Below are 27,867 nucleotides of genomic sequence, written 5' to 3' on the forward strand. Positions count from 1 at the left end.
ATAAATTTATTAATGAAATCCTCTTGCACTGTATCCCTGGGGCATGAAGGGGTTGCAGGTAGGTGGGGAGGAATACACTCTTTCCTCTCTCCTAGTTTTTTTAAAAAAATAAATCAGAAAAGCCCTGATCTAGCATCCTTTTTGTATGTTTTTTTAAAAAATATTACTATTATTATTCTTTTGCTATCTCAATGTATGATTTGAAGGTTTGCAAGCATTTTTCAAAACCTTTTAGAACTTTCCTGAGCAGCTGCTCCTACCACCTTTACTTTGGAGAAAGATGCTAATTCCTTGTTTATGCCTTGAGGGCTGTATGCAAGGTGGCCTTCCCCTTACACTTCTTCCAGAAGTACTGATCTTGAAATCCTTTCCTGGAGGGATTCCTTATGTCAGTCAACGCTCTGAGAATCTGAATTTCATGCATTCAGTTAGGGGTTTTCCCTTATTTTAGTCTGTTTACTGGAAAGTGCTTTATGTTTTGTGTGCTATGTTTGGTGACTCCCAAGTGATGCAGGCCTGCCTTAAATATGGAAAAGGTATATTTCTCAAGCTAGGGTGCCCAATAAAGCTTTGTAGACAGTACTGTTTTTTTTTTTTTAAATTGGCCTCAAAAGATTGCCTTGTCAGGGAAGTGGGGAGTAATCTGGCCATGTTTTAAGGGCTCTTAGTAGCCCTACACCATCATGTGACTCTTAGATTTCTGGAGGCTGTTGCCCCTATTATAAGTATCATAAGCATCTCCCAATTTGAAGAGACACTTGTACAGCAGGCCGAGGCAAAGAGACAGTCCCGAAACGAGTAAAACCAGGGAGCTGGAAAGGGGACAGATATTATTTGTCTTCAGTGTGGAAGGGATGGTCACTCTCGAATTGGCCTCCTCAGCCACACTAGACGCTGTTCCAAGACCTCCATACAGAGCACATTACCATAGTCTCTCGAGACTGAAGGATGCCTACAACAAATATCTGTATACTTATATATGCAACTATAATTTTCAGTACATACTGTAAGAAAAGAGCATATTAAATTTAAATCTATCTATTTAGGTTATGATTTTTTATGTGAAAATATTTCTAAATGAGTTTCAGAGAAAAGCAGTTTCAGAAAAACCCAGACCACTGTAGTGTGCCTCACCCCGTGTAAAAACATGGACAATAAAAAGGCCTGAGGCAGTTCTAAGGCAAGCAGATTTATTTCAGTGTGAGCTTTCACAGATTACAATCAGATTCTTCAAGAAAGTTCACATTGAAATAAATCTGTTTTAAAGAGTCCTCATGTCTCGTTTTTTGTTTCTGTTATGCATCAAGGAAAAAAACATACATTAAAATACAGTGTTAATTTTCTTTTTCTGGTTGCAGTGAATGCTACTGCTGCTGTTGTTCAAAGTCATTGGCATGGGGGTAGAAAGTGGCTGTAGTATTTTCACACCCTGGGCAATATCAGAAGAATGCATTTAAGGTTCTGAAAGTTATCAGAGCTTCATTACCAGGAGCCCAGTGGAAGGGATGTCAGAATGCCTGTGACATTCATCCAGCCCTTTATCTTAATCCTTAGTCATAGGGGGCCTGTGGCAAAGATAGAGGGAGCTGTAATTGTGTTTGATTGTTCGGAATTCTGTGTTTGAGGCAGACAACTAAACCGATATGCCAATTGGTGGAGGTGAGATGATCTAGCAAAGGAGAACCATAATTGCTGAAATGCCACTGTTTACATCTTGAATGTGATTACTCTCCAGCAGTTTGTGTTCTGTGAATGAGTTTTGAAGTCTGTTTCAGTTTCCTTCTGCATCAGATTATTCATTATTTATGGATGATGGTGATAGGGGTTGGCTTCCTTTCAGAGGTTTATTATTATCCAGTTAGCACTGAATGCCTTTGGCATTCTTGCAGATCTCGTTCTTTACCACTTTTATGATATCCTTTGCTTTTCCGGACATGAAAACTTTCAAACTGCATACCCTGCATTGCAGCTCACTTAGCGAGGATATCAAGGTGTCATGAGGTGGTTGTTTCATCGCTTAAAAAGAAAAGTGAAAAATGTGAAGAAATGCATAGCCATAATAGGCAGGGGTACTGACTGCATTTTTCATTTGTAGAATGGGATGGCACAGAGGTTCTACAAAAGTTGCTGGTGTTTATACACAAAATAAATATGCAGTATTGGTGTTACTTGCAGGTGGATGTCTTCTACCTGTTATAAAAAAGGTTTTACAATTAAGAGTGGTTTGGTAGTCCAGATAGGCGGGCGGGGTATAAATCAAATCAATTAAATCAAATAAATAAATAAATAAATAAATTTTAAAAAACACCCCTTTGGGCATCTTCCAGTCTTGTTTTGTTATACATCTGGTATGTATACTCTGACATTTGTGGCAGAATGTTGTTTTATATGAACTACTTTGTGCCCCAAAGGAGCTGGAAGTATATGGTGGTGGGAAAAAGATCAGTATATTAATTCAGACACTGTAAAGTCTTATGTCACTCTTTATTGGTTTGTTGCAACAGACTAGAGCAGGGGTGTCCAACCTTTCACCTTCCCTGGGCCACATTATAAGATGAAAATTTGGTTTGGGCCGCACATACATTTGGTTTGGGCCGCATGAGGAGGAGCAGCCCTAGCCGTCCTCTGCAGTCCCGCTCCAAGCGCGCTTACCAGCAGCTGCGATCTCAGACAGCAGAGGCTGCCAGCTTCGACTCCGGTGGCTTTATGGGGCCGGGAGGAGGTCCACATATTGACGGGGATGGCGCAATGCAGTCACGCAGCCCCCCTGTCCCCTCCCCTCCCACTCCTTCCTTCCTTCCCTCTCTCCCTCCTTACCATTGTGACATGCCCCAGCCACATTCCGGCTGCAAGCGCTGGCAGTGTAACTTGAAACTTTGGAATTTCTTTTTTTAAAAAATTGCACTGGGCTGCATTACGAGCTGACCTGGACCGCATGCGGCCCTCGGGCCGCAGGTTGGACAAACCTGGACTAGAGAGTAACATGACTTTTCTGAAAAACTGAAGCATGTATCCTTGTCTATAATTTCAGCTGATGGAATACGCAATGGCTTAGACTGAAGCTTGTGCGTTATGTGTTGATGATCAAATGAGCAAAGCGTTGGGTGGGTTGGGGAGAGTCAACTTCCTTTTTTGTTCTTTTTGTTTTGCTTAAATTATAAAGTCAACTTTAAAGCGCTACTAACAAGATACAATTCATACGTTTCCATATGTTAAGCTTCTCCAGAATTTTTCATCATCATCATTCTTTATTATGGTCGCAGACCAGCAAGATTTAAAAAAGACAGAACATACAGAAAACTCCTGTATATGAATCCTTCTTTCAAGGTGATTGCAACACTTTCTCTCTAGTTTTCATAGCAATCAATAAAAATGTAGACACCATCAGTAATATAAGTGGACACACCCTCTAAACAGGACAGTAACAAAACTGTAGGGTTGCTGTGCAGAGAGACACCTATTAGTGGAGAGATTATTTACATTATTAAGTAGTTGATAATTAATAATTAATAAATATTATTACTATTACTGGATATTTTACATACGTTTCCATATGTTAAGCTTCTCCAGAGTTTTTCATCTCTTGATGGTTTCTAGGAATGCAACAGTCAAGAGAAATGAGATTTGCAACAGTTGTTCATTTCTGTACATACATAAAAGAACAGCAAAACTGTATTGATTGACCTGTTACTGAGGTACAAATATCAAGGTTCTTGACTCCTGCACAACAATACAATAGGATGTGTGAGCCGCTCATGTGGAATACATAGTGGACACTTCACAATTATGTTGAGACAGAACAACGAAGAAGATAGGTGGCTGTTTTATATCAGATAATATTTCTCATCTGCCAGCTCCTCTGGTATTATCTGCTCTAGCTGGCAGCAACTTGAGATTCAAACAGAAGTTCTTCCTATCACCTATTCTGTGTATATGCCAGAGATGCCAGGCTTGAACTTGGGGGCAACTTGTGACAGAGCACTTGAATACCACAGAATTGGGATTCCTCCCCAAGCAGTGAATCACTTAAGGAGAATCTCTTACCTAATCAAGGCTGAACCTATCTGTATAGCAGCAGTGTGCTTTTTTGGGGGGGGGATCTTTATTTTATTTATTTATTTATTTATTTATTTATTTATTTATTTAATTTATATGCCGCCCACTCTACCCAGAGGTCTCTTATGCTAAGTAGGTAAAGGTAAAGGTTCCCCTTGACAATTTTTGTCCAGTCGTGTTCGACTCTAGGGGGCGGTGCTCATCCCCGTTTCCAAGCCATAGAGCCAGCGTTTTGTCCGAAGACAATCTTCCGTGGTCACGTGGCCAGTGCGACTTAGACACGGAACGCCGTTACCTTCCCACCGAGGTGGTTCCTATTGATCTACTTGCATTTGCATGCTTTCGAACCGCTAGGTTGGCAGGAGCTGGGACAAGCGACGGGAGCTCACTCCGTCGTGTGGATTCTAACTTACAGCTGAAGATCTACAGATCTTACAGCACAGAGGCTTCTGCGGTTTAGCCCACAGCGCCACCACGTCCCTGTAGATGTGGTTGGTATCTGGAGGAAACCAGAAAAAGGATCTGTGGTTTGTCAAAATAATAGAAGAACCTTTGAGGTTAGTGGTAAGGCATATGCTTTGTATGTAGAAGTTCCTGTGTCTAATTGCAGAGAGGGCTAGGAAAGCGTAAAACCCTTGAGAGCCACAGCCAGTCAATGTAGACAGTAGATGGAATAGATGAGCTGGAGGGAGTAATGCGTCAGCTTGGTGTCTAAAGAAACTGTCTGTGTTCTATTTGAATGGCCTTCTGTTCAGACCGTTCCTGTTGCAAGATCTAGCAGAATGAGAAGATACTGTGTTTAATTAGCTATCCTATGTACAATGATCCATGCCAGAGTTTTTGTGCTTCATTTTGTTCTTTCAGATCCAAAGCTCTGATAGTTGACCTATTAATGAGTTTCCGTGAAGCTTTTGACCCTAGCTGTAATTTGTCCTTGTTTTAAAACATTCTGTTTTTTAAAAAGGGGAAAAATATGCTTAAAATTCCACAGAGATTTATTGCATTTGTTTAAAGTTCCAAAAGCCTTCTTTTCCTAGCTAAACAGTTCAAAGAGTGCATCTTGCTAATCAGAAGAATATTCTTGCATCCCTGGGGTGGTCACACTGGTTTAATTGGAGCTAGGGCTGCTTTGAAGTCCTCTTAATCCTCCCTGAGCTAGGAAAGAGAGTTTGAAGGCAGTGACTGTAAATCTGAAATTTCTTCATTTTATTTACATGTGTCTGGGGAGGCGTATAATTCATTTTCCCCGAAGTTCTTAAGCTGAGTTGCAAGCTTGAGGACAACTGAGAGAGAATGTGGGAGATTGTGAAGATGGAGGACTGCTGAGCATGTGTGTGCTTATCTGCCATGTTTTAAGTGCAACATGTGACTGATGTAAACACCCCTGTTGATTTTGAGGAGGTTAGTTATGCCTTTTATCAGCCTGGTTAATATATAGTTATCGTCCTTTAATGGACAGTTGACTGTGAAGTTCTGATGCTGCTGTTACATCCTTCCCAACAATGATGTGCTGCTGTCATAGCTACCTGTTTCCAGATAATAAGAGTGGGAACAATACAAAATTGTTTTGTATTAGAAAAGGCTAGTACTGATGGTTGGGAGGAAAGGCAGTAGTTATCTCTATATTTAGCTGTGGTTGCTTATGTAGACAAAATGACGGTACCCAAGCACAAGAGTTCTCACCAGGCTTGGGGGAACCAAAGATTTGAAGAAGTAGAAAAAAGAACTGTATTCCCCAAAAACACACAGCTGCAACCACAGTTGCAGAACACCCTGAAACATTCCAGGGGTTACAGAACAGAGCAGACAAGTTCATTTTTCTTCATTCTTTGGTCCGTGACTTGTAAAACAGTGGCTCAGATCCAGCTAACATTCCCCACCAGAGAAGGCCTCCTAAATCAATGGCTCAGCGGTGAATAAATGCTAATATAAATCCTATGATGTCACTGAGTTTGCCCGAGTTGAAACTATCAATTTGGATGTAGTGGAATAATGGCAAAATTTCTTTTGAACTGTATGACATCCAAGGGGATGATTTCTGATGAAGTAAATTATGTTTCTCATTTTTTTCACAGCCAAATCCATTGTGGGTTTGTTTGAGTCAATAAGTAAGAAAAAGAAGTACTGCAGTTGAGATAATTTACTTCTGCTGTTTCTTAAGTTTCAGTGAAACGTGGAGGACCCGGCTTTGCCCTTTCCCCTCCAATGTTTATGAATGAATCATTAGCTTCTGTGTTACACCTCCAGAAGGTGCCTGACAGGTTTGCTAAAAGAAAGGTTGTGGGGAGGAGCCAGACAAGCCTGCTCTCGGCCATACCGACTGGTCAGCCTTAATTTTTTTGAGCTTGGGTAGTGCAATTAAAGTGCATCCCTGCGGATAAGCTACAATACAAATTGAGCTTGTACACAGATGTGCTTGCCATCATTAAGAGCTGAGAGGTCAGTCTTTTTCTGGGTTCGTAGCAATTTATCTGTGTACTGAATTAATTGGAATAAGCCTAATCTCTTGAAGGTCCCCATAACACCAGATTAAAAAAAAGAATATCATTCCCACATGTCCTTGTTCTCTGTGGCTTCATACCATGGCCGGCCATGAAATTTGGGGTAGTTTGTTTACAGCTCCTGAGGCCAAGCTGTGAAACAGCATGGAGTCAACAGGAGGAGGAGGAGGGCTCCTACGTTTATTTTGCACAGGCCAGCATTATGCAACATATGAATGTCCCTGCCTGCCCCCCATAAACTTCATTGTTTTTCCCAGGTAAGTCTGGATTGACAGATACTTGCTGTTCTCAGGCAAGAACAAGAACCCAAGGAAAAGTCTCATGCCAGGGAAGAAACCTGGCTGGTTCGGTTCTTGCTTGTTTCATCCAAAGTTCTCCCTTTGCCCTCCTTGCTGATGGTTCCGGCTGTTGGAACACATGATGAGCAGCTTGGAAACGAAGAGCCTAAACAAGACTATGCTGCCTGACCAGATGGAAACTTATTTGTTGTTTAAGTGTGGAGGGTATTGCTTTGATAATCTTGTTGAGATCAACAAGATTATCCTTTCAGGGAGGGCCAGGTTTCTAATTTCAAAGCAAAAGAAAATCCATACCATCCAGGCTTTTAATGTATATTTTTCAGTGGTGGTTTTTTCTTTCTTTCTTTCTCTCTCCCTGATATTAATACAGCTTTCAAAGCTGTAGTTCTTTACTATTCAGCTTTTGATTTTTTACCTTACCCAGCCTATGGTGCTCCCTTGCATTAAACTGAAATTCTGAAAAGGAGTCTAAATAACATAACATTTTGGTTAATTAAAGATAAGTCAGGTTAGCATGTCTTATTAGGCAGTCTCCAATGGGATCCGTTTGGTCTGAAATTTTGAGGTGCCATATAAACCCATTCGTTGTTTGGTCGTGTCCGACTCTTTGTGACCCCATGGACCAGAGCATGCTAGGCCCTCCTGTCTTCCACTGCCTCCCGTAATTGTGTCAAATTCATGTTGGTTGCTTCAATGACCCTGTCCAATCATCTTATCCTCTGTCATCCCCTTCTCCTCTTGCCGTCACACTTTCCTGAAAATATAGTATTTCAAATAATTGTTACTGTGTCTACACTATGTGTACGCTTGTTATTCTTAAATCTACTGAAAGCTACTATTTTTCCACTAGAATGATCTTTACACAGATTTCACTTCCGCAACATTAAGTACCTACTTCATCTGCAGTATGTACTTAATTCCCAATTTTAACTGTTGTAGCAATTTATGTGCTGACTTTTGAGTATCGTATCATGGATGTTGCAGTCCTTACACAAACAGCCCACTAGCCAATACAGTGTGATGTAGCCTCCAAGCAATGTCTGTACTCAGCTCACACAGTATACCAGTTTTTTTAATCATAGCTAAGTACGGTGAGTTTGCTCGTCACCAAGTTAACTTTCCACTTCATTTGAGTGGTTTTAAATTTCCAAAATCATATTTAAATGACATATTTTCAAATTAGCTACACTTAAAAAGAAATTCAAAGAGCTTTGCTGAAGAGTGATTTTTTTTGTCTTTTATTGCCTTAAAACTCGCAAGTCTGGACTAATGTGTACCTTAAGGGCAGAATCTTTTTTCCTTCTGAATTCTAAATGCTAGCTATTTTTACTTGGATAATGAGGAGGTTTCAGTAGGATTTTTATTCTCCAAGTAAGAAAAATGCCATCTGTAGTCGTGTGCCTTACAGTTGGCCCAGGAGAAGCTGGCAAGAGCTGTGTTTACAGATCCTAATTTTTAATTGTGAGTAGCTCTCATTTTTATAGTTGCCCTTTTTGTCCATTTTTGCAAATGGCTTTACTTTTCATTGAATAAAAGTGAATAACTCTGTAGTGCTAAATGTAGGATGTCTGGGTTGGCATAGTTGGGCTACAATGAACTGTATATCATGCTGATCAAGAACAATGTGCACTATAGAAATGCATGCCCGTGTCTCTGGATCCCTGCTGTATGAAGAAATGAGTTTGTAACCACCTTTTGGAATGCTACAATACACCTTTTGGAATGCTACAATACAGCATCACTTAATACGATGTCTGTAAAATCTGTATAAATGTGCTTATATGAACTAGAGAGGCACAGTACATTTTGTTTAGAATAGTGGACAAGAGTGTACCTTTATATCCAGACCTGCATCTGTTCCATCATGTGTTCACTCAGTAAAAAAAAATGATCTTTACATCAGAAGGCACAGAAAGGGGTACGTAGATGATGCTGGGCCGTTACTTTGAGAACTACAAAGGTAAAAATAAAACAACAAAACAAGAATGTGCAGCAACAGAGATTGGCTGGAATCTGGATCTATGATGTTTGTTTAAAAAAAGAAAATCATGTTGCATCTTAAAGAGTGACTGACTGAAAAGAATCAAGTTGCATCTTAAAGAGTAACTGACTGAAAGCTTAGAGTGCAGTAAATCTGCTAACTTACTGCAAGATTTTGACCTCCTCTCTACCAATGATGTGTGGTGGAAAATTCTTCAGATAACTTTCCATGTATCTTAGTCCCTCAAGACTGTTCCCATATTCAAGAAAGGGGAAGGGAGGATCCTGGATGACTGTCTACTTTTCAGCTTCACATATGTAGATACAAGAAAAGGTCTATAACTGTCTTTGAAGACTTGGTCTGGGAGCATTTAGGAAAAGAATAGGGTAATTGTTACGAACCAGCATAGGTTTCCCCAAAAGAAGTGATGTTGGACTTATCTCTTGTTTCCATGGAGACACAAGCTTAATAGATTAAGGGAATTCTGTGGATGTTTTGTATCTTGATTTCAATAAGATTTTTGGCAAGTTCTCTTGTAATAGTCTTGTGGCCAAGGTGGTAAAATATGGGCTAGATGGTACTACTGTTAGGTGGATTTGTAGATGGGCAGTAAGATGTACCTAAAGAGTGCATGCCGCTGGTTCATCTTCACCTTAGAGAGAAGTGATACAAAGTGTGCTACGGTGTTATAAATGATATGGAGGAGGGTGACGAGGGGATGCTCACTGAATTTGCAGATTACACCAAATGGAGGGCAGTAATTCAGAAGACAGAATCGGGATTCAAGAGGACCTTGACAGACTGGACAACTGGGTCGAAATAACGAAAATGAGTTTCAGCAGAGAAACATAAATTTTTATGTTTAGGTGGAAAAAAATCTGGTGGGAAAATATAGGGTGGTGGAAGCTACTTGGTACTTGTACTGTAGGTATGGAAAGGATCTAGGGATATTAGTAGCTTGGAAGGTGGTGGATTTGTTGGAGATTCTCAAACAGAGGTGGGATAGCTATCTGTCAGAGTGGGACACTTTCACTATGGATTCCCTGCTTTGTCTGGGGTTGGACTCAGTGACCCCTGGAGTCCCTTCTAGTTTGCAGTTCTACGATTCTGTTTTTCCACAATATTTCCATAGTAAATGAATACAGTACAAGTCAGAGTGGGTAGCTGGAATAGCCATTTATTTATTTATTTGATTTATATCCCGCCCATCTGGTCGAGTAGACCACTCTGAGCGGCTTCCAATAAAAAAGGAACATATACAATAAATAATAAAAATATTACAGACAGACTGTGACATATACGAGAATAAAGGAAATAATAAAGAAGAGAAATTAGGTGTTGACAGGAGGAAAGGCCTGGACATACAACCATGTTTTTAATTGGCTCTTAAAAGTGCCCAGCGTAGGGGCCGCACGGATCGCCAGAGGAAGGTTATTCCATGGCACCAGTCAAATACAAAATGTTAAGTTGCGATTCACTTTTTTCAGGTAATTTTGCTTATACTTTGCCTGTAGCTCTTCAGGCATGCTGAAACGAATGCACTAGGTTTTGCTCTAGCTTCATTACCTTCAGTGTCATTCCCCCAATCTAAATTATGCAGTGGAAATCCATGGTATTAAATTGTCATGTCTTTAAATATAGATATCTATTCCAATAAAATAATTTTCAAATAAAGAATTGCATTTGTTTGAATCTAACATTTAAACTGATATAATCATACTGTATTGATTTCCCCCTTAATAAAACATTTCAGTTCTGCTGCTTTTGATCATTGGGGAGGGGATTATCCTGAAATATTTATACAGCACACGCAGTTAACATGGCATACTCGCCAGTCTGTTAATCTATGCAGTTTAAACAGTCTGTTAATCTATGTAGTTTAGCAAGTAGATAAGTATATTTAAGAGACTAAACTGTAGTTAAATCAAAAGCACACTTTATCCAATTTAAGAGAGATGTCAAAATAATCTATGGTGTGAGGAATATAGTTTTTTTTATTTTAGGTAACTTCAGTTCATTGTTTTGGAGATGAACAAAACATCCTCCTTCATATGTTGGTTCTTTTCATGATCCTGCTCAATCAGTTTAGAAATTGTAGCAGCACACAAGTCCTGGATGAAGTAGAATTTATTGTCTTTAGTGTCTCACACCACACTTCACTGTTCCGTTTTTGAATTTGTGTCTTCTAGTCTCTCTTTTGCAGAAGCTATTCATCTTGTTAAAATAACTTTGGTTGACACCTTCGGTTGGAATTGCTTTTTGCATATGTTGGAAATGTGCGCTGTTTGCTTGTGCTCCTTTCCTCAGTCTGCCTTCAGCTAATTTTAATTAGATGTACTTGAATTCCTGCTCTTCTGACCCTTGAGTTGGAGAAACACAGTTTGACAGAGGCAATTAAATCTCTCTGCCCTTTCTTTATTCTCTCTTCCTCTCAAACTATTTGATTCCTTATTATGCTCTGTTTGTTAATTATGCACTCTACTGTTCTGTGCTTTTAATGCTTGCACCCATAACTTAATGGTCAAGAAGTCATTCACTTACCTGCCTTGTAGAGAAATACATTTACAGAAAAAGTTGTAGTTGTTATGAGAGCATGTGCAACTGAAAGTTTTGTTAATTGCCTTCTTTTCTATGGGTGGGGAACAGAGGAGCTTAGTGCAGTTCGCAGTGCTCCCCAACCTTGGGTCTCCAGATGTTCTTGGACTTCAACTCCAAGAAATCCTAGCCACCAGAAGTGGTGGTGAAGGCTTCTGGGAGTTGAGGTCCAGGAACATCTGGAGACCCAAGGTTGGGGACCTCTGAAGGCATAGGAGAAGCATCAGTGAAGCAAGGTCTTTAGCCATGATAGCAATTTGCCTTTGTGGATAACAGGAGCTCCTTAAGTGGACCCTTCCTGTGTCGACCCCTTCTTGTTCCCTGGTTGTCAGGACCCATCTGGAGACATAGGGATCAGCAAGGCTGGCAAAATGTGCAGCACCAAAGACAGCTCCCTATGAGCTTCTTGCAGCAGAGCTCAGTCGAGGCCGCTGAACACCTCTGGCTCAGGATTACTCTTTCTGTGTCTCCTCTAAGTAAGAATATTGAAAAAGACCGCCCCCTCTTCCTTCTTCAGGATACACTTATCGGCATTGGCATAACAGTTCCTGGGACTGTGGAGCTCCTGCAAGGAAGTGATCTGTCTTAGTGCTGGGACTGGGTCTGTGCATCATAAATATGGGGGGTAACTTTGGGCTATCCCCAGAGTTTCACGCCTGGCTGCCTCTTTAATAGCAGATCTGACTCTTTATGTCCAGGCAACTCTGGAATATCTGGGGCATGACACTCAGGTCTCCCTACAGGTAAATGAAGTATAGCTTGGGGAATGTAACTCCATAGTAAGTGAAATAGGACCTATTTCTCCAGAGATGGCAAATGTGTGGGCCTCCATATGAGACAACTCTCATCATTTTACACTGAACCCTTGACTTACAGACGGCTTGACTTACAGACTTTTTGAGTTACAGACTTCTCTGGCCGCAAAATTTAGGTTTGACTTGCAGCCTGAGAATTGACTTACAGACCAGAAAAAAACCAAAATGGAACAAAAGCAGCCTGTTATGGGATTAATCGGTTTTCAGTGCACTGTAGGTCAATGGAGACTTGACCTACAGACTTTTTGACTTGAGAACTGCCTTCCAATACGGATTAAGTTCTCAAGTCCCCACTGTACTCCATTAGCTATGTCAACAGGAGCCGATACAGTTTGTAGTCTATCGGCTTCTGGAGGGTGACATGGTCCGAAATTTGTGTTAAGCTGACAGGGATGTATGTTTGATAGGGGAGAAGAAAGGAAAGTGGAACTAATCTCCTTGCCCTCAGAGTGTATAGAGAAGTGTAGAAGACTATTTAAACAGGTGTAGATACCAGACATGCATTCTGTAGAACCCCGTGAATTGTGCATAGCAAAAGACATTACATGCAGAATTATTTTCCATTTTGTATATGGGAAGAGGGCATGGATAATGAGTGAGGAGTGAATTCTGGGTATAGTAGTTCTCTAGCTCATAGAGTGGAATAATAGACTAATGGAGTTGGAAGGGGACTGCAGTAGTACCTCGGTTTACGAATTTAATGCATTCTCTGGGACGTTACGTAATGTGAAAACTATGTAATCTGAAATGTGGATTGCCATAGGAATGGGGGCAGTGCTATAAACCGCCAGGGACAATGCATCCTGGAGAAACTTCTTTTGTACTGTGGGGAAAAAAATCATAAACCAAGGCATTATTTTCAATGGATTTCCATTCGTAAACCGAAAATTACGTTAACTGAGGCATTCGTAAACAGAGATACTACTGTATAAGGCCATCAAGTCCAACTCCCTGGTTATCTGGCATAATTCACATTTTTTGTATAACTGTGAAGGTTGCTTTCTGGTTGACATTTTCAGTCCAAATACTCATATGTTGTTTGCTTCATATGCTGAAGAATGTACCTGCTTATTTTATCTAAATGGGTTTAAATCCAGTTATGCAACCATTTGAAAAAACCCTCACCCATTGCTCTGTCCATATAGATCTGTTTCTTGACTGGTTGCAAATTACTTACTTGGCTAGGGGAATATTTTTTAGTCTTTGATTCAACAGAGGGCACTGCTGTACAGTGTATAAAAATGTGTCAGGCTCACAAATGGAGTTGTCTAAATTCACTCATTAAATGAGAAAGTAATTCAGGACTTCATTCAGTTTTATAAATATACTGAACCATTTTTGTAGGTGTTTATTATTGTTTTCGCAAGGTCTTCTGTTTATGGTCACTTTAACCCCATTGTGTATTCTGACAAGAATGCTTTGGGTTGCTTGGTGTTGAAATGGACAACTCTCTCCAGAAGACTAACTTGCTATGAGTTGTGTGTTGCTTGCCTGTCTAAATCGAAGATTGTATGCTTTCAAGGAAGTCCTCATATTTAATATTTGGTGCATTTAATCATGGAAAAAAATGCAGAAGCATTGAGCCGATCTGCCTACATGTATCAGCTGTTAGTGGCCCTTTGATGGAGAAAAACGTGGAAAGTTCAGAGAGAGAATTCATGATTTTTCGAGATCCCAAAGTATTTTGGCTATCTGTTGGAAAGTGAATTTTCGCATTGGTGGCCAAGTGAGTGGCTGTGTACATACAATTGTTTGTTTTTGTTAATGTTTTCCCCACCTTTCATCTGTTGAACTTAAAGAGACATTATTTTCATTTTATCCTTACAATAACCCTGTGAGGTAGTCTGGGAGAGTGTAATTGACTCAAAGTCATCCACAGAGCTTTAAAGCTGAATATTGATTTGGTCTCCTGAGCCCTAGTCTACTATTCTGAACTGTTGTATCACACCACAGTATGTTAATGCTAAATAGATTGATTTAAGGAAGCAGATGGTTTAAAACTGTGATCAAATACTTTAATTCATGTATTTAATCACAATTATTTAAATAATTTAATTTTAATTCTTTTTATTGGGAAGAAAATCAAATAAGTTATTTAAGCATTTCTTTTTCATTTCTCAGCCAGAAGGCCTCCCAGAACAGCTTAAGACACAGGTAGCATCTTAAAGACAGGCCTTGTCTTCAGGTTCATGATTTGAAAAGACAAAGGAGGGGGGAAAAGGATGGATTGGTGTTGGTGGGGGAGTGGAAGAAAGAAAACAGCCTTTCTGTAGTGCTGGTGGAATAGCACTGTCTTCACCAACACTGCCAGTGTTGACACTTAAAGAAGGAGATTGATGGAGGTTGTCTTTCAGTTCTGGAAGGATGGTCTGGCTTCCCAAATCCTCTTTCTCTGCTGTGGACCTGGCTGGACTCCCTGCTGTTGGTGCTGATAGTTACACCAAACAGTGACTCTACTTATTGGTTTTAGTGTAGTAAAAGCATATGTTGGGGGCTGAGTCCTACTTGGTGTCGTATCTTCTACTGTACCAGAGCGACTTTCTAAATCTACTTTGTGTGTATTCAGTGGAGAAATATAAACTTAATATCGTAAACTATGCCTCAAATGCTCCAGCAGTTTCATTAGGTCTTTCCATCGTACAAAAGCCTGCCACTTCTAATCCATAGCATATCTAAGCTTCTCTAACTATGAATTTATGTCTTTTGATTATGCAGGAGCCCTGATGATCTCACCAGGTGTATCATTGCCCTCCAGCAACGGGAGCTTGTTCTGAAAGAACAGAACTCCACTGTCTCAAGCAGGTAGGGCTGTCAACAGACTGTCTGCACTGTGCTAGGGATTGCTGCATGGATCTTCTTCTGTGTTAAAGAAGAAAGAGTGAACACATCGGTCCAAGTCATACTGAAATTTGCTAGTGCTTAGCATGCATATGTGCATGGATGTGTCTACAAGAATCCCATGGCTATACTATTGGTTTGTCATTGTGAAGTGAAACTGAACAAGTCAATAGGCATACGAGTTTACAATTTATGAATGGTTAAGGTTCCTCCAGTGCCTTAGCCATGACGAAAAGCCAATACTTCAACATTCTAGATTTGGTTTTGCAGGCTAAATATGTTATGAATCATTGACAAGGTCAGGAACCCTGTATATCGCAGCCATGAAAGTGACTAAAACAATATGATTGGAACATAGTGCTGTGCACTGACATTGATCAAAAGGTCTGGTATATTTCTCGTTGTTCGTTCAATTCTCTTGTTCTGGTTCATGGGTTAGACTATAGTGGGAATACTAATTAGAGATGTGGCATGAATGAGAGAAGGTATTAGTTTTCAATTCTGAAAAGCCTTTGGATTATGGAGTACTGTACATTGCTGACCACCTGGCTCCTGATTGGTCTGTAATTCTGAAATTAGTACGTGGCTTTAGAAATGCTGCCAGTAGAACTGATGGTGAGATTAGGATGCTTTTCAAGTTGGGTAGTTTAATATTTGACTTCTACTGCAGCTTGCACTGTGTTTGCTCCATATTAAACACGAATAGAATTGGATTATAGCTATGTTTAACATTAGCCCTGAGAAAGAGAACTGGGTAGTGGCACTTTGGATAAATGTGGTACAAATATACTTGAATTGGGAGTTGCAATATTTGAGGTTCTAGAAAAATGGATTTTGTCTGATACAGTGGTGATGTTATGAAGACAAATAGCTTATCTTGGGAATTAGGAGAGGGGATAGTTTCGATTTTTTTCTCCCAAGATTGACTTGTCTCTTCTATATTTTTTACTCTTGCCTGTTCAGAAGTGGCCACCATCTGCAGTTTCACACATGAGTTATTATTTTGCTTTAATCTTATGAAATGGTTTCAGATCAGTTTGTTAGCTGCCTCATGGTATTTCAGGCCTGCATGATGGGGTGTCAGAATTTAAAATTAAAAATAAAATAGTATTTGGATCCTGGAGCTAACATTGTTAATGAAACCTACTGATTTTGCCCAGGTTTCTAAATATGGTTAGTTTACATCAGAAGAGAATATTAAGGTTGTATTTTTCCACATAGCACCACACTTTATTTCATTTAGTGTTGTGGAAGTCGTCTACTGCAGTGTTTTCATTAGGGCTAGCCACTTCACACGATTTAATACTGAGAAATGCAAAATATGCTGTGACAGTTCACGCAGATGGACAATTTTTTTCCAGGGACTTAAAGCCTGGATCCTGTTACAGTGGTGCCCCGCATAGCGACGATAATCTGTGCAGGCAAAATCGTTGCTATACGGATTCGTCGCTATGCGAAATAAAAAAAGCCCATAGGAATGCATTAAAAGCCGTTTAATGCGTTCCTATGGGCAAAAAACTCACCTTAATGCGAAAATCCTCCATACGGCGGCCATTTTTGCTGCCCGTTAAGCGAGGAATCCGGGCAAAAACACAGCGTCCGGCCATTTTTTTCCTGGCAGCCATTTTGGAACCACTGATCAGCTGTTTTTAAAACATCACTGTGCAAAAATCAGTAAGCGAAATAGCTTACCGATCATCGCAAAGCGATTTTTACCATTAGAAACATTGTTATGCAATCGCAAAAACGATCGCAAAAAATCCATCGCTATGCGGATTCATCGTTAAACGAGGTGCTTGTTAAGCGAGGCACCACTGTACTCTTGTATTCTCTTGTATCCTCTCCCACAGTGTCTATTGGAGGGGTGCTGCTGAAAAACAAGAAGCTCTTGTGATAAAATAATTCACTAACTAAAGTACTGTTCAAGGATTTATTTTATTTTATTCTTTAAAGATGTGTGGAATTGTTGGTATGGGAGATGGAGTCAGAAAAGGTTTTTCCCTGTGTTACCAAGCTGGTGTATGCTTTTGACCTACAGGTCAAAATCGCTGCGGCAAGAATCAGCGTGTAGCTTTCAGGAGAGTCTACATGTTTATTGGCTGAGCTTTTAATTTGTTTTGTTGCAAAGATGAGGATCCAAAAGCCAGCCACTCGCCTTCTGGTCCCTTATGCTGTTTCCCAAGCAGTTTTATTTTCTGGCTGTGGATTGTAGCGATTTCTGTTCTCATTAAATGCAGCACTGAGCAGGGTTTCCAAGAATTATATGAATTTCTGGCAGCTTCAATGTATGGTAGTGCAATATATTTCCAATATATTTCCAGGTTCAATGTTAAGTGTTGGGTACAGAGCAATTCAGCAAGTTGAGGTTCAACAACAGTTTAATGTTGTCTCTGGCATCTGGTTATCCCTTCTACTATGTCTCTTGAGGTGGGGTTTCTTATAAGAAAGTTTTTTATAAGTTCTGATCTGTTCTGAATGATGACCTTCTTTGTTAATGACAAACAGGTTTAATCTGGGCAGTAGAAGTTTCACTAAGAGCATTTGAAACTGCTTAGCTAGCTGTTAAAATTTGCAGTGTAAAATCCTCTGATGCAAAGTCCTCTGATGCAGCTCAGGTGGACCTCTTTCTTGATTGGTACCAAGAACGTTTTTTTGCCTAATGTCTTAATAATGGAAGTTTTTTAAAGACTTTTTTACCATTTTAGGATGCAGCTCATGATCTGTCAGAGAAAATGTTCCTTAACATTTAGGTGTTTAAAAAAAGGAGTGGAACATTTAGATACTTTGGAATTCTCTATAGGCTGCCTTACTGAATTAGAGAGCTTATAGCTCTTCAGTATTTTTCTGAACCAAGCATCTCTGAAAATAAGCTTTGAAAATGGTTGTTGTGGGTTTTTCGGGCTCTTTGGCCGTGTTCTGAAGGTTGTTGCTCTGAAGGAAGAACAACCTTCAGAACACGGCCAAAGAGCCCGAAAAACCCACAACAACCATTAGATCCCGGCCGTGAAAGCCTTCGCGAATCCATTGAAAGCTTTGAAAACCGTAGGGAAGTTAACGGTTTCCATTTGTGATAGAATATCTATCAACCTTGTGATAGATATTGTTTTGAGATCTCCAAATAAAGCAAGAAGGAGGGGACAGAGATGGTGATATTTTCCTGAACAGGCCTTACGGACAGATGTATAATTTCCCTTGTTATACTTATCCCTAATTGCTGATGTGGTAAGAAAACTGAGGCATCAAGAGGCCATTCAAGAGCAAAGGATAGACCCCCCCCTTGTTGTTCACATGAGTTTCTATTACAAACACACCAAGAGTGGATACAAACCTGCTTTGTATAGAGATGGGATAGCGTAGTGGTGTAAACCAGTGGTTCTTAACCTTTGTTACTCAGATGTTTTTGAACTACAACTCCCAGAAACCCCAGCCAGTACACTTAGTGGTGAAGGCTTCCGGGAGTTGCAGTCCAAAAACACCTGAGTAACCCAAGGTTAAGAACCAGTGGTGTAAACCATCTGATGTTGAGTGTTGGAACAATTACAGATGAACAGCATTTACTTAGCTATTTATTTCCCCAGTTTGTTTCCCTCATAGGGCCCACCACCTTTCTCTTCAGAACATATCCAAAATCTTTAGTCTCAAGTATTTTTTAAAATCATCTTGTGGTAAAGCCTTGCCTTAAGACTTTGGAGGTAGGTAGGAGGATCTGAGAGTTCATGGTTAGTGTTGCTGATGGAGCCCTGGTTTCAAATAAAACTTTGGACATGGCTATTTTTCTGGATGCCCTTGGGTCAGCTACTAACTCTCAGCCTAATATGCCTCACAGAGTTTGATGATCTTGTCATGTATACCTCCTGGACTCAACATACATTTGCTTGCTTGCTTGCTTGCTTGCTTGCTTGCTTGCTTGCTTGATTGATTGATTGATTGATTGATTGATTGATTGATAGTCTGTCTTTTCCCTGACACAGGAACCCAGGGCAACTCAAAACAAGATGAATGGGAAACCATAAGACAATACAATGATATAACAGGATAGGGAGGAGCATATTTTGTCTTGGGGTGGTGCACTATAGCTTGGTGCAAAACTGTCCTATCAACAGTATTCTTCCTCATGAAAGTCCAGTTCCCATAGATGTATTTGAACACCAGTATATAATGTTGTGTAAAGACAAAGCACAGAAAATGATTGATTCCTTGTTTACTGTAGCCCATATACCTTCTGCTGCATTTTAAAACAAGAAATCGTTGCTGCAGTCCCCCAGTTCTTTATGGCACCTGAAAATGAACATTGAATATGGCATATCTGACAACCTTTTTCTTATAAAGCTGTCCAGCAGTGTTAAATGATTAGGCTTTGAGCTGTATTGGCTAAATGGGGGCAGGGCGAACCTTTTGCTGAAGAGTCTGCTGAAAGTTCCTTCTTGTTGTAAGCGCAAAAATTTCCTGGCTTGACATTGGCAGTTTTGGATGAAATTGAGTTCTCTTCCCTTTGCTTCTTCAACTGTTTCTTTCCTTTTCTTGCTCTGCTTTTCTGTTGACTGAGCAGCCAGTTACAACCATTAGACTCATATTAACCCTCAGATAGTATGAAAGAAAGCAGTCTGTGCTATATACAACAAGAGAGACACTGTTGTATTATATGTAGCACAGTAGCTTAAAAGAAGAAAAAGATAATTATGAAAATGAGCTATTAGGTTTTAAGCTTTGATTCTAGCTTGCCTTGACCTGAGACTTTGAAAAGACCCCTGTTTGAACCCTACTCTTTCTTTAAAGTTGCAGAGAAGTCTTAGATAAGCTGGAAATTAGTCTTGCAATTTTGCCTTTGTGGAAGACGTGTAACCTTTTTGTCTCATATGTCTGGTGTTTATCTCAAACTCCACTTGACCCCTGTCTTCCAGACTTCACCTTTCCCTCTCTGTTTCCTCCATGAACTTTACGGTTTCCCTGCTGTTCTCGTGCTGGTTAGCAGTTTCTTGGACCACCCTTCTGTTCCTGTAAATGGGACACCCCCTCTTTAAATGATGTTAGTCGTCCCATCATCAGTCTTCTGTACAAAATGGTTGAGAAATTTCTGCTTCTATGATCATATGCAAAGATTGGATCACATTTTCATTGGTGGCAGCATAGCAGGAAATAATACTCCACTGGACGTCGTTTAATCAGTGCTCTATTGATTGTTGGTACCAAAACCTATGGGGTCTCTTGTTAAAACTTCATGTATCAGTCAACTGTGGAAAGGCATTTAGTTGAGCCAGGCTCATTTTATTGCATGTAGTTGCCATATGTTTTAAATCAACAGTGGCAAACATCCAGTACAACTACGAATCCATCATTGGTTATTTCTGACCGATCAGTAGGGTTACTAGGACTGTTTTTTTCTGCACGTGTGTGTGTTTAACACCATTGAGTACTTTAGGGTGCTTATAGGCTTATAGGTCCAGTTTGTTTGCCCTCCTGCACGTCCATGTTTTTTCAGGTGAGTCTGTATACTGCTGTCCTGTACTAAGTAAGACCACTTGCCATCCAACCCGCCATTACATCTTTTTGCATGCAACACATCTCTCTGGAAGAGTAGCAAGTAGAATTGGGCAGCTGCTACGCTGCAGAATAATCTGTGCCTGAGAAGTATAGCTGTATAAATACTGACTGTATTGGAAATGATAGATTCTTTCCTCATGAGTGCTTTTTGTGTAATCTGTACTTTAAGAAGGCAATAAAGACTTTTGAGTAAGACATAGGGAGAGCAGTAGGTTGGAAAGTATGTTGCTTTGCAGAAGTAAGTGCATGTTAGATTTTGATAACCACCATGAAGCCACCCGCCCGTTTAAAGAGCAGACTATAAAATATGATTATACCTTTAAAATAAATTGTCTCAGAAATCATGTGATGGTATTGATTCATAAACTTTATGAACTGTTCAGCTAATCAGTTGTTTAGCCAGTTTTTGTCCAAAGTGCTTGTTTTCTACCTGGTTTGTTACCTGATGTTATGGGTTATCTTTGTGACAAGCATTCCCACAAAGTTATATGAGTGCCCATTCCAGCATGCATCTCATTCCCCCCATTAGTGTTCTTGGAGGCTGAGAAGCAACAGGGCATGAGACCAGTATAGCAGGATGTGGGCTGTACCCTCTACAGGTTGTAGTTAAACTTCCATCTTATAGTTCAGGAAGTCCCATATTTCTTCTGCCAAGGGCATATTAATTAAGGGAAAAGTTAGATTATTATTATAGCCCTGTCACATGCATATATTTGTGTGAGTGTTCATCTGTACATATGCATGTGCGTCTCCTTTTCACAAGCATGTTATGATTGGGTAGTAATGAAACGTAGCTTGTGCAGCAGCATCTGGATGAAATTTCACTAGCAACACACATTTTCAGAACTTGTTATAAAGGATTCATTGTCTGAGAAGTTACATTAGAAAGAACGCTTGTTTTTAGCTGTGTGTGGCAAAAAATCTAAATTGTTGTAAGTTGCAAAAAAGCGCCTTGCTGCTCTGAAACGTAAATGACTAATGTGCATAATTTATTTCAGCATCTGGGCCTGAAAAGTTGCATATCAAATTTTGTTTGGTTTCCTTGACAATGGTTGAAAATTAGGATTTATCATGTAAATGCTGACAGATATGAACATGTGTCAACTAAGTGGATGCCTGACAAACCTTCTTATTGTACAGTGCGAATGGCAAAATGTTAATTTTTTGCTGTGTTAATTGCATTTTTTCTTTGCTTTAATCTAGTCTTTTCAAAGTGTGGCTGTTTGGGTTCTACTTCAGTTTTGGATTGATTTTTCCTTGAGTGTGCAGAAAACTGGTCAGGTGCCCGTGTTACTTTTTAAGCAGAGTTTTCTGAAAGCTCCGGATTACCTTTGTTAGTGATATATCAATGAAAAGTAGCAGCTGCATTTACAGATCTATGTTCCGCTGCAGTGTTGTGTTCCTGACAGAAGATGGTGCCTTCAGACTTTAACTCATTTTCTTCCCAGCCTTCTCCCGCCCTGTGATATAACGAAAGAATCTGAAACCATTTTTTGCTGCACAGAGCCAGAACGTTGTTGGTAGGATTCTAAATTCTGAAGCCAATTATATAAAAATGTTACAAATGAAAGGAAAAAGCTGAAAGCTGGTGAATATCCATGTGGGTATGTCAGCTTCAGAGAGTAGTTCCGGGGGGTGGTTGGAGAGGGACTCTCAGAAGTGAGCTTTCCCTCAAGCACATCATCCTTCAGCACAACACAACACAGATCTGAAGCATCCGCTGAGTTAATACTGTTTAACTGTGGAGACCTGGAGTTAGACGACATGAAGATCTAGTGGTTTTGTTAGATTCAGTGGTGTAATAATGTGCATAATTTGCCCTTTATTTAGCTGGTGTATTGAGCTGGAAGCTCTTGAGTGGTTTTGATGTCTTGGTGATATACCTTCCCACATTCAGGATTCTAGATTATGGTAGCTATGCTCTAGAGCCCTTCAGATTTGCTGTTCATTCATTCTCAACTCTTGAAGAGCATCGTACCAGACACATGTGCAATTTTGTGCTCGATTCTCTCACCAAAATTTTGGATTGGCCTAGTAGTCCATTCTTCTGCATACACTTTAGTACATGCATAGATTCTGTTTCCTAGAAAGTGGACCTGTGCCTCATCCCACCAATGCCAAAGGCTAGCCATTAGTCTTACATAAGTGAGCGATGGGGCATTTGGAGAGACAGACTTTGGCTGATCTGCATTTGCAGAGTGGTGGACATTCATCCAGATTAAGGAAACATGTTGGCTGGGTGTTCAATTTCCTTTTCTAAATATATCTTTCTGATGGGGAAAAAATCACTCTTGCATATTTGTGGGATACCATTATTTTCATACCAAGATTAATAGCCGGAGTTTCTAGTTATGAAAGTTCTTTTCTGCCAGTGTTGTCCTACATTCATTTATTCTTTACTAGCCCTCAACTACCTCCTGAAGCAAGTTTTGTTTGAAAACTGGCAAAACAATAACAAAACAATACCCCATCCTCCTTGGTAATTTTTTTAAAAAAAACGTGTACTTCAACTCAAAGTGACATCCTCTTTCCAGTTTCTCAAAAAGTTCATTTTTATGGATAATGTGAGAGAGGGCTGAAATCTGAAGATAATGTGAAATCTGAATATCATGTTGGTGTATTTACAATAGCAGTAAAAAAAGAGAGAAAAGGGAACCCCCCCCCAGCATCTTCTCCCAAAAGGGAAAATACAAAACCAGTGAGAAAAATCACTGATAGAGGCAGTTGAAGCATTTGTAAATTCATGTTGTTAATACACAGTTCATGGCATCTGTTTTGGAAAGGTTGCCAAAATTTTTCTGTATTCTGGGATCTGGCATTTCAAGACCATTTAATGCTGGATGACTTGTCAAGAGTTCATTCACCACATGTACCGTTAGAGCTTGGAGTAGCATTCTAAGGAAACAGGGCTCTGCCACATGAATATTTTACTGACTTGCCATGTTCTCACACATTTTCTGGGTTAATATTTAAAAACATTATTTACATATTCATAGTTCTTTTATATAAGCTTTATTGTGAAAAAAGCTGGAAATGGATATAGCATGAAACTTCCCTTTTTGTTCAGATAACAGAAAAGTCGAATCCCTGCTGGAGAAATTAACTTCATAAAGAACTTAGACAAATAGATATCTCTAAATAACCATATAACAAAATATGCCCCCCTTTGGCATGAATGTTTGAGCGAGTATTGTGTACACTCTGTGGTTATTAACACAGAGCTTGATAAAATAAGGGCAATTATATAACAAAATACATTAAAGTTATCTCTCTTACTTTTCATTCTTGCAGAATACTTGGATGCAAAACACAAGCGATAGTCGTCATTTGTTGTTTTTTGCGGCCGCTGTGACCTAGCAGTATGTTGATAATGCTTTGCCTGTTCAGGCTGGGGGATGAATTTATTAGAGGGCAGAATCCTACTTATTTATCCAGTTGTGTAAGGTCCACCACCATGAGGCTGTCTTTTGTACTGTTTGTGAAGTTGCCCAAGTTCAAAACCAGTATTTGTGACTGGTGGTACAAAGAGGAGCCGGCAGCAGGAGGAAATCTGCACAATCGCCTTTCCATGCATGCTTTTATTTCAGTCAGAGTTTGTCCTGTGAATGTAGGAAGCCTCTGAATGAGCTTGGAGTCTTGGCTTCTGTGTCTAGCTGGCGTGGAAAGCAGTACCGTAATTTCTGTCTGTTGGGGTGCCCCAGAGTCTTCTCAGGCTTTTATGGTTACAATTTTAAATCCATAGTTGGATAGAATCACCCATTGTCCCAGTTTGATCCTCCAGTAGTCCTCAGCTGCTCAGATTTTATTCCGTGGTTAAATTCTCCAAACATTTAACTTATTAAAGGAAAGAGATATCGTTAGTGTCTGCGTGACATTCTGTTGTCACTAATTCTAGTGAAGTGACAATCAAGGCTGTCAAATCTATTATGAAACAGTGGGCTACTTTCCAAAGTCATATTGGAGCAGCTGATCTCTCATCTAATGGCTAAGATACTGGTGCTTCATGTCGTAAGTTGTAAGTACAGTAGGGCCCTGAATGAGTGGAATTTACAGAGGAGTTGACTCGCCAAATTCCCATTGCTTCTTCAGTGGACCTTCTTTCTACAGTAAACAACAGGATTTCAGCTAAACTGTTATTTTTCCTTGGAATGAAGTTCTGTTACCTTCACTGCCTAATATACCTTGGTGAACATGCATATAATTTGTCAAAGAAATGGTAATTGCAGCAAAAGGAACTGTCTGGAAGGGATAACAATTCATTAATGTTCTTTTGAAGATTATAGATATATGACTGTTCCTTTTGCTTCTGCAGGAAGCTGGATTCAGTGACCCTTGGGGTCTTTTCTAGCTCCATAATTCCATGATTTAGAACATGTATAAAATGTCCTCTGTGTCTTTAAGTGAGAGAAACAGGTTTAGGTTAATACTTTTTTGGGTAAAAAATGAAGAAAAATAATGTCAAATTATGTGGACTGAAGGCATATTCTAGCAATTATTTTGCATCCTTGCCTGAATGTGTCTACACATTACCGTTGCTGCTCTCTTCAGACAGTTTCTTGACACTTGTTGGATTTCCTGAAAATGTAGCCTTTTAGATGTTTTTTTTCCAAGAACACATCTGTGGCCTTTGTCATATCAGTACAACACATTCTTGGGTTAAAAAAAAGCTTTGCTAGGAGACAATGCTTTGTGTCTTTGACACTTGTGAGACAAATATTTAAATATGTGCTTGATCCATGGAAAAGGTTAGATGATTTTTCGGTCTTTCTAGTATCAAGCTGGTGGTGTTATTAGATACTTGTTCATGCACTGTCTTCTATTGAAAGCTCTTACCTCCGTGGACATGTTTTGCCTACCTTTTCCTTTTTATTGAGAGAACTGAATGCTCCCAGTAGTTTTTCCTAGTTTATCCCTCTTCTTCAAAGCTTACCACAGATGTGGTAGGCTTCATTTTACTTCATTTTTTTACGAGAGAGAGAGAGAGAGAGAGAGAGAGAGAGAGAGAGAGTGAGAGAGCGCTGAACACAGTGACAAACTTTTGGGTTTGGCACTCTTGATGGTTGACATCCTTATGTGATTTTAAAGACACCTGTCTTCTTTCTGGTCTGGTGCTACTTTGATATATACTAATCTTCAGAATGAATGCTGCTTAATGGAACTTTTTGCTGTCTAAATACCTTTAAAAAGTCTTATTTAATAGGTTGATTGTTTTTTAATGAAACATTGTTTTCCAGTTACTTTGTGGGAAAGCAGCCTGCATGTAAATCTCATTTTCTCAAGAGCTTGTTCCTTTCCTTTTATTTTCTCTTTCTGTCTTACAGATGGGCATATAGGTGTTTAATATTTTTCAGGTTGGCTGGAAAAGTGTGGCTACTGCAAAGCTCATTAAATCTTTCCAAAACAAATTGGTGCAGGCCTTTCTCTTTGATCATTTTTTTCCTCTTGTGCTTTGCATTGGGCTTACTGGGTATGTTAAGAGTTTTCATTTCCTGCAATCGCCTTATGAAATGGGTTAGGATGAGATAGGATGGCTTAAGGGAGGTCTTGTGAATGTCATCGCTGAGTGTGGATCGGGGAGGAGGGAAGTCTTCCCTTAAATCCTGTCTCCTTTGTGCTAACCATGTAATCCATCCTGCTTCTCTTGCCCAATGCACAGTGAAAGAATCTCTGCACATGTATGTGTTGATTTAAATTACCAGTGAGGTGCATCTTCTAACAAAGCATTGGAACAATTGCATTGCTCATGTATTCCCCTAGATGGTGATGAATGAGGTAACATTGCATTGCTTCATTTTACCAATAAGCTTACAGAAAGTCACAGCACGACTTGTGTATTTAAGAGTTTGCACAGCAGATAATAGTATATGTGTGCAGATGGATCATGTATTTGAATTTGCAGTTGCTTTTTCCTTCAAGCAGAAGTTGCTACAGTGGTTTAATTTACATATCCTGATGCTTTTCTTTGCCAACAGTATTTTTGTATTACTTTGTGTTTTTGTGTGCCTTCAAGTCAGAACCAACTTATAACAACCGTAATAGGGCTTTCAAGGCATATTAGATATGTAAAGAGTGGGTTTTGCCATGCCATTGCCCCTGTGGCCAAGTGGGAGTCAAACCTAGACATCTTGAGTCCATCACTCTATCCACTGTATCACACTGGGTATCCTTATTTTGTTAGGCCCCAATATAACCTTCCATGATAGTGTACATTCAGTGGGCTTCCTTTTGCTGTGACAGACAATCAGTTGAGCTATCAGCTGTGCAGTGGCTGCTCCATGTATGGGCTGTAGTCACTGAAGCAGTTGTATATGATGAAACAGCCACCCATCTGTGATTAAATGTGCATCCCTTTGTCCATGCTAGGAGTGTGCAGGCTAAACGAAACACAGCACATGCTCTTCCTTACATATATATAAACAGTGTATTTGATGCATAGCCCACCTTCTCACATTGTTTTTCTCCTGTGCCACACAGAACCTTTGAGGGCTTGGAGGACTAGATTAAAACATTCATATCGCAATAACACAGCATGGACAATGTATATAGTTATTACCTGTTTTGTTAATTTTGTGCTCAGTCTTTTCTAGTCATGAAGTTGCATCCTTCTGCATTTTGAAAGCACTTTCTAAGCCTGTTTATTTCCCCTTGAGCCGTGCTGAGAAAGACGTGTGAGCAGAGTTGCTTATTTTTCTTGATGGCTGGTCAGCTTGAACTGCAGAAAAAGAAAAGAAAAATTATGTGCCACTGCCCTTGGGGAGATCTATCAAGAAAAGCCAGGTGAAGGATTGATCTTCACCTTAAGAATAATAAGGACAGCATTTTTCCACTTACCTTCTTAAGACCAGGAATTTCCTTCAATGAAATGAATTGTTTGGCATAGAAACAAACAGGTTTCAACAGTTCATGCAGTTTAGCAGAATAATTGCATGCCATTTTGGTTTTCATATTGAGTTCAGAGGAGTACAGAGGAAAGGCTGGGTTTCAAGATGCAAACATATGAAAAAAAAATAAAAAGATATAAAACTAAAATAGCATAATGAACTAACAAGATAAACATGTCTTGGCTTTGAATCTCCTAAACAACCAGCTAACATGGAGAAGAGACATATCTGATGGAAATGTAGTCAGGAAGGATAAATATTTGAGTTCACTGTTTTATAAACACATTGCAAAGTCAGTCATCAGTAAGTACAGAAACAATGAGATTTATATGTTTCTTTACTGTCAGCTGAGATGCTGGA

At 39.7% G+C, this 27,867-nt stretch overlaps 1 protein-coding gene across 5 annotated transcripts in view; it reads left to right on the forward strand.

Annotated features, from left to right (window-relative positions):
- Positions 1 to 27,867, forward strand: part of MAD1L1 (mitotic arrest deficient 1 like 1) — a 451,517-nt gene that overhangs the window by 31,598 nt on the left and 392,052 nt on the right. For 4 of the 5 annotated variants that reach the window (XM_020804299.3, XM_020804300.3, XM_078381279.1 and 1 more), the window contains one exon: positions 14,963 to 15,049. The exons of the other annotated variant lie outside the window; for it this stretch is intronic. In XM_020804299.3, coding sequence (XP_020659958.3) covers positions 14,963 to 15,049 — 87 coding nt within the window. The remainder of the gene's footprint in view (positions 1 to 14,962; positions 15,050 to 27,867) is intronic. 5 annotated transcript variants of the gene reach the window in all.

This window comes from Pogona vitticeps, chromosome 13 (assembly GCF_051106095.1).
Source record: "Pogona vitticeps strain Pit_001003342236 chromosome 13, PviZW2.1, whole genome shotgun sequence".
NCBI lineage: Eukaryota > Metazoa > Chordata > Lepidosauria > Squamata > Agamidae > Pogona > Pogona vitticeps.